The sequence below is a fragment of the Acinonyx jubatus genome, chromosome D4 (genome assembly GCF_027475565.1).
Source record: "Acinonyx jubatus isolate Ajub_Pintada_27869175 chromosome D4, VMU_Ajub_asm_v1.0, whole genome shotgun sequence".
Classification (NCBI taxonomy): Eukaryota; Metazoa; Chordata; class Mammalia; order Carnivora; family Felidae; genus Acinonyx; species Acinonyx jubatus.
Window position 1 is genome coordinate 14,367,889 of NC_069391.1, and position 12,208 is coordinate 14,380,096.

General features: G+C 44.8%; 1 protein-coding gene across 1 annotated transcript in view; it reads left to right on the forward strand.

Annotated features, from left to right (window-relative positions):
* The first annotated feature begins 4,234 nt into the window (after positions 1–4,234).
* MEGF9 (multiple EGF like domains 9) overlaps positions 4,235–12,208 on the forward strand; it is an 87,395-nt gene continuing 79,421 nt past the window's right edge. Inside the window, exon 1 of the mRNA XM_027034964.2 lies at positions 4,235–5,000. Coding sequence (XP_026890765.1) covers positions 4,409–5,000 — 592 coding nt within the window. The 5' untranslated portion in view covers positions 4,235–4,408. The remainder of the gene's footprint in view (positions 5,001–12,208) is intronic.

Sequence of the window (12,208 nt, forward strand, 5' to 3'; positions counted from 1 at the left end):
ACTCATTGTTTCAATGGGCAAATCTTTGATCCTTAGGTTGAATATATAGCGTTTCATGTTTTTTAGCCATTTGTACTTCCCTCTCTGTGACCTCTCTGTTAACTGTCCTTTTCTGGGGAGGCTTGTTGATAGTGGCCCCAATAATCCTAAAGTTGCCTGCAGATGATGCCAAATCTTGCATTTGGCCACATCTGATAGGAGGCCAGGCTCCGGCAGGATTAGAAATCGTCCATGTCAGCATTACTGTTTCAATGAAACCAGAAAGGGGAAAGTTTTCCTGTTTTATTGGAATCTGGGAGATGAGGTTATTTTGCTGAGCCACATCTATTATATTATTATGCTTTCTCTTCTATTCGTACTCCCAAAGCTTCTCTTTTCTTAAATTCTCTCTCGCAGGAGAGTAAGATTTGGTGTATGTGTCTCCTTTTTCTTTTTTTTTTTTTTTCAGTATGTGTTCATTGACTCCCTACTGTGTGCAACACATAGTGGCCACATTAATGGATTTTGGAGTCTCAAGAAGAGCCAGGGCTTTGGAGCTGAGCAGACCTTGGGCAAATCCCTTAACGACTCAGAGGCTCAATTTCCTGTTCTTTCAAGTACCGGGACAGCCCTACCTTTGGGGAATAAATATGTTATGAATGCCAAACTCCTAGAACAGTGTCTGTCACTTGTAAGACTCCATTTGGCTCAACAAACAATTCTCGAGCTACTTCTGTGTATATGACGTCATGCTAGGTACTGAACATACAAAGAGGAATCTCCTGCCTACAGGAGAAAGTTCGGGCTGCTCATCTGCTCTGACAAGGTCCTCTCTGACCCCTGCTGTTCTGTGGCCCCCCCCTCATTAAGTCTAGTGGCCCTACGTGTCAGGGGTGGGTTGATAGCCCTGGGTCTTAGCCACAGTCCTGGAGCAACAGGAAAAGTGCCAGTCAACATTGTTGCACACAGAGTCACAGCTATAATTTTTCCCAGTTTCTTTTTAACACTATCATAAGCATTTTCCCTTTACAGCATAGTTGTTAAGGGAACTACTAGAGCCAGCCAACCTCAGTTTGATTTCTAGCTCTATCACTTACTTAGTGACCTTGGGCAAGTTACTTAACCTCTCTGTGCCCTAGTTTCCTTATCTATAAAATAAGAATAATAATAGTGCCTACTTCCTTTTTTTTTTAGGATTAAACAAAATATTTCATGCATAGCCTTTAGTGTAATATCTAGCACACGGTAAGAGCTCAATGATCTATTATTAATATTTACTATGCTTTCTTCATAGCAACCCTGACAATGACTTTATATGATTAAACGGAATGTTCATAATAACGCTTCTGTCTCACATTGGATTCTTAAGGTGTTTCTGATTTTTAAACATAAAATATTATTCCTAAGAAATAAAAAAAGAAGTTATCTTGTCGTTTAGAGATAAAGGCAGAACAAAAAATTTAAAGAATTAAATATTGAACGAACCAAAATGAATACATTTAAATTACCTTTCAAAATAGTTCAACATTTTCTATACATGTTACAGGGTAATTAGCCCATCTTAGAAGCCTGGGCATATCCTTGTATGAGGCCAAGTGCTGGCCTAGAGCACATTGGTAAGGACTTCTTGTCTTTGTGATTCTCCAGGCAAAGAAGCTGTATCAGCTTTTCTCCCCTACTGCCAGAGAATCTCTGATCTAGCACATCTTAGGGCCAAACCAGCATTTTCCAGCTCTATCTTGCAGATAGCTGGTAAGGCAACTATCAGGCCATGTCACCTAATGGGGAAGTTATGACAGAGGTTTGTTTTCTTTTCTTTTCTTTTTTTTTTTTTTTTTGCGGTCCTTCAGCCAACAAGGCTCAAAGTTAGCTCAGGAGTAAATGAAAAATGAACTACACAGATTGAGCGCCTTCTGTATACCAGGCTCAGGGGAAACGTTCTCTTCAATCCTTAGCTCCTCTAAGTGAGACAGAATTTATTGATCCCACACTATAGATGAGAACACTGAGGCCCAGAGAGGTAAAAGGTTTCTTCCAAGGTCACAGAGCTGGCAGTCATGAGCCAGATCTGTCTGACTCTCAAGATACAAGCTCTTTCCATGGCACCACAGGATCTCTTTTCAATTTAATACAATTCTATCAGCATGGATTAGTGCTTACACATATCACCCCTGCTAGGCACTAAGAACACAGAGAACAGCCTAATGGGAGAGACAGACACATAAATTCTAAGTTCTAGTATTATGGCTGATGCATGCCTGTGAGAAGTAAAAAAGCCAGGTGGGCAGTTTAATTTAGCCTGTTGTATATATTTCTGAAAGCCATCCTTAATCCTTTTAGGAGGAGGCAGGGGGGAGTTTAGATTGATAGATTAGGGCTATAACCAATGAATAAACAAAGGGCAGTTGGCAAATGGGAAGGGGGAGTTTAATTCCCCCTCAGAGATCCAAGGAAATCTCTTAGAGGATATGGTGTTTTGATTGGGGTTTGAAAAGCAGAAAGAATCAGCAAGAGAATATGGGGAAGGCGCTGACCTGTCTACCTCCTTCCGCAAGAGAAGTAAAAACAGAATCCTGATTTGCACTTGCTAAATACTGGTCTGAAACCAGAACACCTACGCACCCCCCTCTCATTTTGCCCCCACTCTTACTTACATAGGCAGACCTACCAACACACACCCATATATGCTCACACATGAAAAGAAACAAACCCTATAGAAAACATACATAAAACATACATCAGCACATGTGCAGATACTTAAAATACATAATACACAGAAATAGACACTAGCCCCCATACGCTCACACAAATCCATGAAATCCATGTACACAAAGACTCACAAAGATGTTTACGCTCTCATCCACAAGCACATACATATCCTCTCCCCACCTACTACTCATGCAGGTAAATAAATGCATTTTTAAATTAACATATACCCAAGTTCACATACAAATCTCATCCTGCCTTTCTGGTTGGAGGCCAGTGACTAATGGGAAAGCATGCACAAAGGCAAGCATCACGTAGGAGAGGCCAGGAATGGGTTGGCGTCGGGGCTGGGATTAAGTCCTGTCAGATGACAAACCCGCCCCGCCTGGCTCTCCCCAGAAGCTGCATCGCCTGAGCAATCTCTGGATCCTGGGCAGATGGTGCGAGGCTGCGCGTCGGAGTTCCAGCTTTATAGGGGGTTCGGTGTCACCCAGGGCCAAGCTCGGCTAGCAGCCGCACCCCAATCCCTGCAGTAGGCAGGCGGCTAGGGGACACATCAGGGCTGTGGCGTGGGGCTTGTCCGAACACAGCACGCTGAGAGTAGTTAGCATTAATGAGGGTTTACTGCGGGCCGGGGACTAGGTTAAGCCCTTTTCAGTACGTTACTTAATTCTCGTCTCCGTGACAGGTGGTGTGGGGGTGTTACGTGTCTATCATGCCCATTTTAGAGGTGAGAAAAACTGCGCTCAGGCCGCAAAACCACTCAGCAGGAAACAGGACGCTGAGGTTCAGTCAGGTCGGAGCCTATTCTCCCCGGGGGTGGGGTGGGGGTTAGGTTAAAGTGTGCACGTGAGTCTGTCTCCCCTACGCAGGAAGCTTGTACCTTCGGCTCCGGATGAGTCTCTAGTACCCCACCCCACCCCGTCCTGCCTGGCACAGAGTCTGGCCCGCAGCAGGTGTCTGATCGGGGCGTGGGTCTTGGTTCAGTGGAAGTCTCAGCATGGGCCTCAGTTTCCCCATCCCTGAAATGGGAATGGCACCGCAGACCTCGCGGGGTCGAGACCAGGCTTATCTCGGGCAGCACAAGCAATGCTGAGCTCTACATCGTCGCTGCTGTCGCCCTCGCCCACGGCGGGGGTTCCAGCCCTGTCTCCACCCGAGCCCGGGTGCGTCGCCGGCGCCCCATTGTTCAAGAGGGCGGGGAAGCTCCCGAGAGCGGATTCCCCGCCCCGGGTCGCTCTCGCCGCCCAGTGGAGCAGACGACTTGGCCCGGCGTCTGCCGCGCGGGGCGCGTCCTTTGTCTGCTCCGCGGCGCCCGATGCCCGCGGCCCGCGCCCCGCTCCTTGGGCAGACAAAGCCGGGGCTGCCGCGAGCCCGAAGGGCTGGAGCGGGGCTCGTACCACCCTCCTCCCGCCTTGACTCCGCCCCCTCCCCTCGACGCCATCTGATTGGCCCGCGGGGCTACAAAGAGGCCGGGAAGCGGGTGTGTCACGTGGGCCAGCGTGACCGCCCATTGGTCGGGCGAGGCTGCCAATCGGAGAGGGCGGGCTGTCCGCGCTCGGCCCGGTCGCTCCCTCCGCGCTGGGGCCCGCCCGCGGGGCCGGCCGCCTGTCAGAGGGAGGTGGCGATGGTGCGCCCGGTGGCGGTGGCGGCTGCGGCGGCTTCCCTGGTCCGAGCGCAGGGAGGAGAAGATGACTGACCGACCGACTGAATGACTGAATGAATGAATGGAGGAGCCGAGCGCGCCATGAGGAGCCTGCCGAGCCTGGGCGCCGTCGCCCTGTTGTGCTGCGCCGCCGCCGCCGCCGCCGCCGCCGCCTCGACAACCTCGGCGGGGAATGTCACCGGTGGCGGCGGGGCCGCGGGGCAGGTGGACGCGTCGCCGGGCCCGGGGCTAGGGGGCGAGCCCAGTCGCCCTTTCTCTAAGGCGACGCCTCCCACGGCCCAGGCCCCGCGGACCGGAGCGCCGCGCACTACTGTCCACCGGCCCCTGGCTGCGTCCTCCTCAGCCCAGTCCCCGGAGACCACCCCTCCCCGGGCGACGGCCGGGCCAGCCGCGACCACCTTCCAGGCGCCGCTCAGCCCCTCGCCCACCGCCCCCCCGGCGGTGGACCGTACGCCGACCGCCCCTCGCGCGACCACCGGACCCGCGCCGACCACCCTCTCGACGAGCACTGGCCCGGCGCCGACCACCCCTGTAGCGACCACCATTCCGGCGCCCACCACTCCGCTCACCCCGACCCCCGAGCTCCCCGGCGGCAGCGGCGTCCCGCCCACCCCACCTGCCACCGAGGCGCCCTCTTCCCCTCCCCCAGGTGAGTCCCCGCGCCCCTCGCCGGCTGCACCCAGCCCCGCGGCTGCCCACCCGGCTCCCAGCCCCGGGGCCTCCAGGGCTGGGCTGGTGCCCGCGGTTGACCGTCCCTCGCCCCCAAAGTTTCCCCAGATTTCGACTCCCGGAGGGGGGGAGGTCCGAGCTCCAGCTCGCCCGCCCCCCCCCACCCCCCTCCCCAATCTGGAAAGTCTTTTGTCCCCCCTGGGCTGTGCTTCCCAGGGAGGGGGGCGGCTGCGGTGCGGAAGGCATAGCATCTCCCTTCCAAACGGGGCTTCCTGGCCTTTGTCGGAGACCCCCGAATGGGCGCAAACTTTTGGGTTCGGTTCGCTCGCCCTGCCTCTCCGCGGGGGTTATTTCGGGAAGTTTGAAAGCCAGCACGGTACCTCCTTCAACCAACGGGTCGAAAACTGAGTGTAAGGGATTCCTTCCAGAGCTTCCGTTTCCTTGCTCATTTCTCCTTGTGTGTGTGTGTGTGTGTGTGTGTGTGTGTGTGTGTGTATATGATGTGCATGTGGCAGGTGGAAGAGATACTAAGGATTTTGTTTACAACAGTAGGACAGATCACTCGAGGCCAAAAAAGAAGAAGAAGAAAAAAAAAAGGCAGTGTAATCCATGTGTTCCCTGCAAATGACTGGATTCAGTAGGTCATTTGGGACAGGTGTGCATCTAGGTTGAGCATGCCTATAAATTAGGTTAAATCCCTTCCTTGCACCATTTTTTCTTCCTCAATTACAAGGTCAATATGTTTGCACAAATACACGATTTAAACAGAGATGCCCATTGCCTCTCCCCCCCACCCCCACCCCCCGCCTGAAGTTAGAATGTTCAGTTTGGAGGATGCTGATAAAAGCCAATATCTGTTTGAGTCCACAGAGAAAATAGGCTCTTCTTCCTGCTGGTTGAAGTCTCCAAGCAAAGTTAGAGACAACTCCTATTCTTGTCTCCTTTGAATCTGAAGTGGGCTGGGACTAAACAAATAAGACCTGCCTTGTCAAGACATTAGACAAGAGCTTCTGAATTCCTTTGCCTGAGTCAGGGTGGGGATTTGTCCAAACTATTTGCCAAGCTGTACTTACATTAATGGATCTCTGACCTAATTCTTAGGCTCAGCGATTTACTGTAGAGTCAGGTGTGGACTTTGGACTATAAACGAATTTGTAGAGAATTTTCCCACATGATTACGAGTCTTAATACAGTCTTGAATTTTGGGTTGGAGCTTGGCATTGACATCCGTAGGAATGCAGATTATTCAACCATAAAAAGCTAAGTTTGCATCTCTTCTAGCTTGAAGGAGTATATGAACTGGCTGGATTTTGACTGTACCCTTTTTTGGCTTTGGTATAGAGAGATTGACATATTGCTGAGAGACAGGAAGCATAGTGGTTGAGAGTGTGGACTGTGGAGTCCATTCGCAGGTTGGAATCCTAGCTCTGCCCCTTATTAGCCGTGTAATCTTGGGCAGGTCATTTAACCTCTCTTCAACTGGGAAGTGAAGATCATAATCGTACCTACTTCATAGGACTGCTGTGACGATTAACTAAGTTAATACATTTATGGTGCTTAGAACAGTTCCTGGTGCAGAGTAAGCACCATATGTGTTAGTTAGCCTTATGATTACAATTTGTGTGTGTGTGTGTGTGAGTGTGTGAGATAGAAAGCAGTTGAGACCTAATAGTGACGTGGTGATTTGTTGTTGTTGTTGTTGTAGTAAAATATTATAGAAAAAGGATGAATTAGATGTTCCAGAGTTTGAAGCACCCATTTAGGTAGCATTTAAGTAGTTGCAAGATCACTTATTTTGAATGGTGAGTATATGTTAAATAAGTCTGTGTAATCGATGTTATTTTACCTTTATTATTTTCGTATTGTTATTTTTAAATCACAAAGTTAACCTTTAGTTCCAAAAAATCCAAATCACCAGAAGTCTACAAAGGAAAAAAGTGACAGTCACTCCTTTACTGCTTCCTAGTTCCAGTCAGTCCCTAGAGGTTACTACTGTTAACAGTTTGATCTCTTTTCAGACATTTTTCTGGGCATTTTGGAGCATACATATACAGAAGGGTTTTTTTTTCCCCCCCATACACAGAGGGTTTTTAAAAATAGTTTTCAAAAACTCAAAATAATTCTACACATATTGTTTTGCAACTTGCTATATTCACTTAACTATGTATCATGGACTTTTTTCCCCCCATGTCCATAGTTAAAGTCTACCTTATTCTTACCAGTTACATTTTTTGGCATAAGAATAATATAATTTTTTAAACTAATCTACTTATGGACACTTAGGTTGTCTGGGATTCACTTTAAAAAGCACAGACAAGAACGTGTCCTTCCTTGTGAACTCCATCATGTGCATTATTCTCCAACACTTCGGCTGTAGTTTCGAAGAATCCAATTTCAAAGGAAGTAAAACTGGATTGATGAATATGTGCCATGTGCACTGTTCAAGGCTTGAGTAACTTCCATGGACTTACGTATACCTACGTCTCTAGTGGTCTTTGGGTGACAAAAGTTTTAAAAGGATGTCCAACTTCAGTAGCTCTTCTGTGGTTTTTTTTTTTTTTTTCAGTGTTCTTTTTTTTTTTTCTTCTGTGTTTTAAATTTAACATTGTTCATACTTTTTACATTGTTTGTGTCTCGTTCTCAGCAGCTGAACTGAGCTTTGCAGGCCTACCGATAGGTAGTTTTTGGCTTTACAGTATGATACAATCGAGTATGGCCTTTTTATCTGAGCATGGGTTCTAGTCTACTTCAAACAGGGCACACGTCTCTTTGACAGAGAGAAAAGTTCTCACTGATCTTGAGAGACCTAGTTTGGCTTGCAAAGTTGGATTCTCTGGCATTCGGGAAGATGGTTGGTTGTACTGGGTATTTTATTTTAATGTTCCTGTGAGGACTGAATGCTATTGATAATATATTATGTGATTAGATGGGTCTTCTAGCTGCTCTTTGATTTAATAAGAATTTCTTTCATAGAGGTCTGGCTGAGAGCTCTTGCCTGCCCCTCAATTAGGGCCCTCTTTTGTTTATAAGGACACTGATCTGCAAACTGAAACTAATTGCCCAGCAAACAGGCATTTTCCTCCCACAGACTTGGCAAAACATTTGGCTGATTGGTTGGCTGGGTAGGACATTTTGAGAAGGGTTAAGGGAGAGGCTGTGATGCCGCAGGATGGTAGTTATCAGCACTAAGAGACGGAGGTGGTGACAGACGCTTGATTTTTAAAATTATGGACCTTTAGGGCTAGATAGGAGTTTAGAAGCCACTGCCTCCTAGCATGGCTCTACATTTTAAAAACTTTTATTTTTATTTTTATTATTTTAGAGAGACAGTATGTGCGAGTGAGGAAGAGCGCAGGGGTGTGGAGAGAGAGAATCTCGAGCAGGCTCCATGCGCAGCACAGAGCTGATGCAGAGCTCCGTCCCGCAACCGTGGGATCGCGACCTGAGCCAAAACCAAGAGTTGGAGGCTCAACTGCCTGAGTACATCTCAAGAAATACTTTTAAGAGTTAGCTGAAACATTGGTCTCTGTGGTTAACACCAGCTGGTTCTGGTTCTGCCCTGTGGGGCCGTGCAGGACAAGTTTGCTCTCTCGGTGCCATGACAGTTCTTCAGGGATTTGGGGGCAGTGATCACATTCTCTCTGGGTCTGGACTAAATAACTTCAGCTCCCTCAACTGTTCTTTGTGTGACTTGGTTTCGGATTCCCTCACCATCTTGGTCACCCCTCTCCTGGACTTTTCCAGTCTTTCTGCGTCTCTCCCAAAGTGTGGAGCCCAGAGCTGAACATAATACTTCAGATGTGCTCTAACTAGCTTGCGGTAGAGAGAGCGGTTACTTCTTTACTTCTGGATGCTATGCTACTGTTGATGTAGTTAGTTCCTAATCACAGTAGCTTTTTTGGCAGCCACATTATGTTGTTGACTCATTGAGTCCATTAAGATAGCTGAGCTTTCAAAAAAAAAAAAAAAACCACACACGAATACTAGTTGAGTGTCTCTTCATTCTGGACTTGGAAATTCTTATTATCTTCTAAGGTAGGAACTGAGACATTTGGCAAACATGTAGATTTATTGTGTTAGATTCAAGCCATCCTTTTAGATCCCAAGTCTGTCAGTGCGCCCCACCCAGTTTATTCACATTCACCTACGGGGTGTTCCAATAGACAGAGTCTAAGGACAAGTTAGAGCAGGCTGATTCTTACCTCATAGGGGAGAGTGAATTTATGGATGATAAAATAGTTTGGAAGAGAAGGAGTAATGATTTAGTTCTCAAGGGTCTCTTCTAGCTCTAAAGTTCTGTGATGATTTGGGATATGTGATTCAGGGCACATCAATGGCCCCCAAAGAGGCTTGCTTAATAATTTATTTATGCTCTAAGTTAAGAGAATAAGCTTTTTTTAAGCAAGCCTTAGAATTTAGAGCTTGAAAATTCTGACCAGTATGACATGTAAATAAAGGATCATGAATGGATTTTGTTTGAAAGGAACATTTTGGGAATGCAGGGCCCTCCTAACTGTACAGGGAAATGGTTTCTTCAACTTAAGATGCTCTGCTGCTAGGTTAACAGCATTATTTGCTTGTGGTTATTTAAGAAGATACCATTCATTTTAGGGACATACAAATTGTTCATGCTCCAAAGGTAATGTAGGTTCACTATCTTTTATCCAAAACTCGTGGTGCTGGATGTGTTTCAGAATTTAGATTTTTTTTTTTTTCTGAATTTTAGGACGTCAATAAATATATCCCAGTGAAGTCTAGGGCAGCCTCCTATAATCAAACATGAAGATATTTGCTGCAAAGTGCATGTATATTTACAGTGAGTGGGATAAATAAAGATCGTAAAAAGCCTTGCATTTGTTCGGGCCAGGCATTGCTGCCAAATAAGTTACAGAAAAAATTTTGGTTTTTGGATCTTCTGGGATTTGGGATCAGGTTTGAGGACTTACGGGCCACTGTAACAGTAATTGCAAACACATACAGTCCACACTATATTCCAGACAGTGTTCTGAGTGCCTTACATACATTAACTTACTTCATCTTCACAACAGGTAGGTACAATTGGGCTAGATACTATTATTATCCTCGTCTTATAGATAAGGAAACTGGGGCTCACAGAGGCCTAGCTGTGGCAGAACCTAGATTCAAACTCAGTCATTCTGGTTCCAGAATCCATATTATTGGCATTTAAAGAGGTGTTTACATGGAAGAGAAGGAAGCCATTTTGCTAAGAATTATTGGTCTTGGATACTAATCTGAAAAAATTTCTACTGTTCTACTGGCATCTACTCCCTTCACTCCATTGTATGCTGTTCACCTCTTTGAATTTTCTGTTTTACAACTGTTTACAACTGTGGTTTTAAAATGTAGTTCTTATTCTTTCTTTGATTATATTTTAATATGGTTTGTGATAGAGAAATTTATCTGTAGTCTTTTTAGGGCCAGGGCCAGGCCCAGGGACTTCTCAAATTTACTGTATCTTATTCCTGGTTTAAGTGCCTAGCTCTCTGTAGAAATTCCTCAGTCGGATTCATTTCTGGAATAGCATAGTTAAACTCTAAAACATTAGTTTCAAATCTTCTTTATTATGACCCCAGGAAGCCTTTTGGCTAGTTGAAAATTTACACATTGAAATAATCTAACTAGGTCTTTTTATCTTGATTTTTGAAAAAAGACCCATAAGCTTAAAGTGTGTTTTACTTTTCATCTCGGCATTTCTAAACATGTATATATTAACTTCCAGACATCCTGGCACCCTTATGAAAAGAATGGAAGAAAAGTATCACAGTACTGTTTTTACTGATGGGTAAATTATGGGTAGAGAGATTACTGCTCTAGGGCACTTAATAGATCAGAAGAGAATAGAAATATAAGATCTTGTTTAGCTGAAAGACAGTGTTAGATGATATTTTTAGTTATAAATAGCTTTAATTCATGCTTTTTGCCTTGATCTTGATTTTTATTTATTTACTGTAGATGTGATATAAAAATATTTATGACCAATGTTGAGGTTGGGTTACAGGCAACTGTGGTCACTTAGTCTCTTTTCAAGTATGCATTTTGGTTTATCTGTTTTTCACTGGAAACAGCTACCCAAACTACACTAGTAACTTTAAAGGGAGATTTTTAAAAATTGTGATAAAAAGATAATACTTGGACACATACGTGTTTGGATCACAGTAAACGTTTATTCAAAATAATTATCCTTGTAGATATCTCTTTTAAGCACACTTGATAAATTTGTGTCAAAATAATCCCTCTGGTAATGCTACTGTTTCACAGATAAGTATTCTTGTCAAAAGAAATCTTTCCTATTACTTTTTATTCATTATGAAAAAAAAACTTTCCTCTGTTCTCCTTGCTTATTTTTTCATTTTGAATTCCTCTATATGTCCCTCTCACTCTTGTCTTTTATTCTTAGCCCCATCCATTCTTTCATGTTCTTTAAGGAATCAAATTATCCTCTCTATTTAACAATTTACCACTTTGTCCTCCTTCAGTGCCTCCTCAAAGCCCAATTCTTCCAAGAAGTCTTTCTAGAGGAACAAAAGATGTCCTTGAAGATGTCCTGGTAACAGGGTACACAGGGTTGAACACTTTGCACTCTGAACAAAACTTGACTGTCTTTCTCTGTGACTTTGACTTTTTTCATAAAGATTTGTTTTTAGTCTATTTAATTTAGGTTATTAAGCCCATTTGAGAAGAAAGTGTCATAATTTATACAATATTCAAGACATGGTATCATGGTATTAATTCTTTATGAAAAAAATGAGACAAAAGTTTGTTTGTTTTCACTCCGGCCTCTTTTTTATTGCTCAGATTTTTTTCCCATTCTTTTTGTGGGGAACAATACAGAAAAAATTGTCATAACAGAAGTTATCTGCCTCAAAAAAAAATCAGGTACTTTGAATAAGTAGCAAATTTATTTTTCTATTATAAATAATATGAGTTGTGTTTGTTGGGTAGGTGGATTTGGGCCACATACCAATGTAAAAGGTTTAGTTTGGTTGAGAAACAAATGTTTGATCTTTTGAATGACAGAATTTCCTCTAGAAATCTAATTAGAGTTAATAGTGAACAGAGTGCTTCTAATAATTAACAAGTATGCAGTACGTCACAGGTACAAGGTGCTTTTAGAGTCTCCAAGACTTTGGCATTCATATTTTGTTGGCTTCTGGGTATTATATGAGT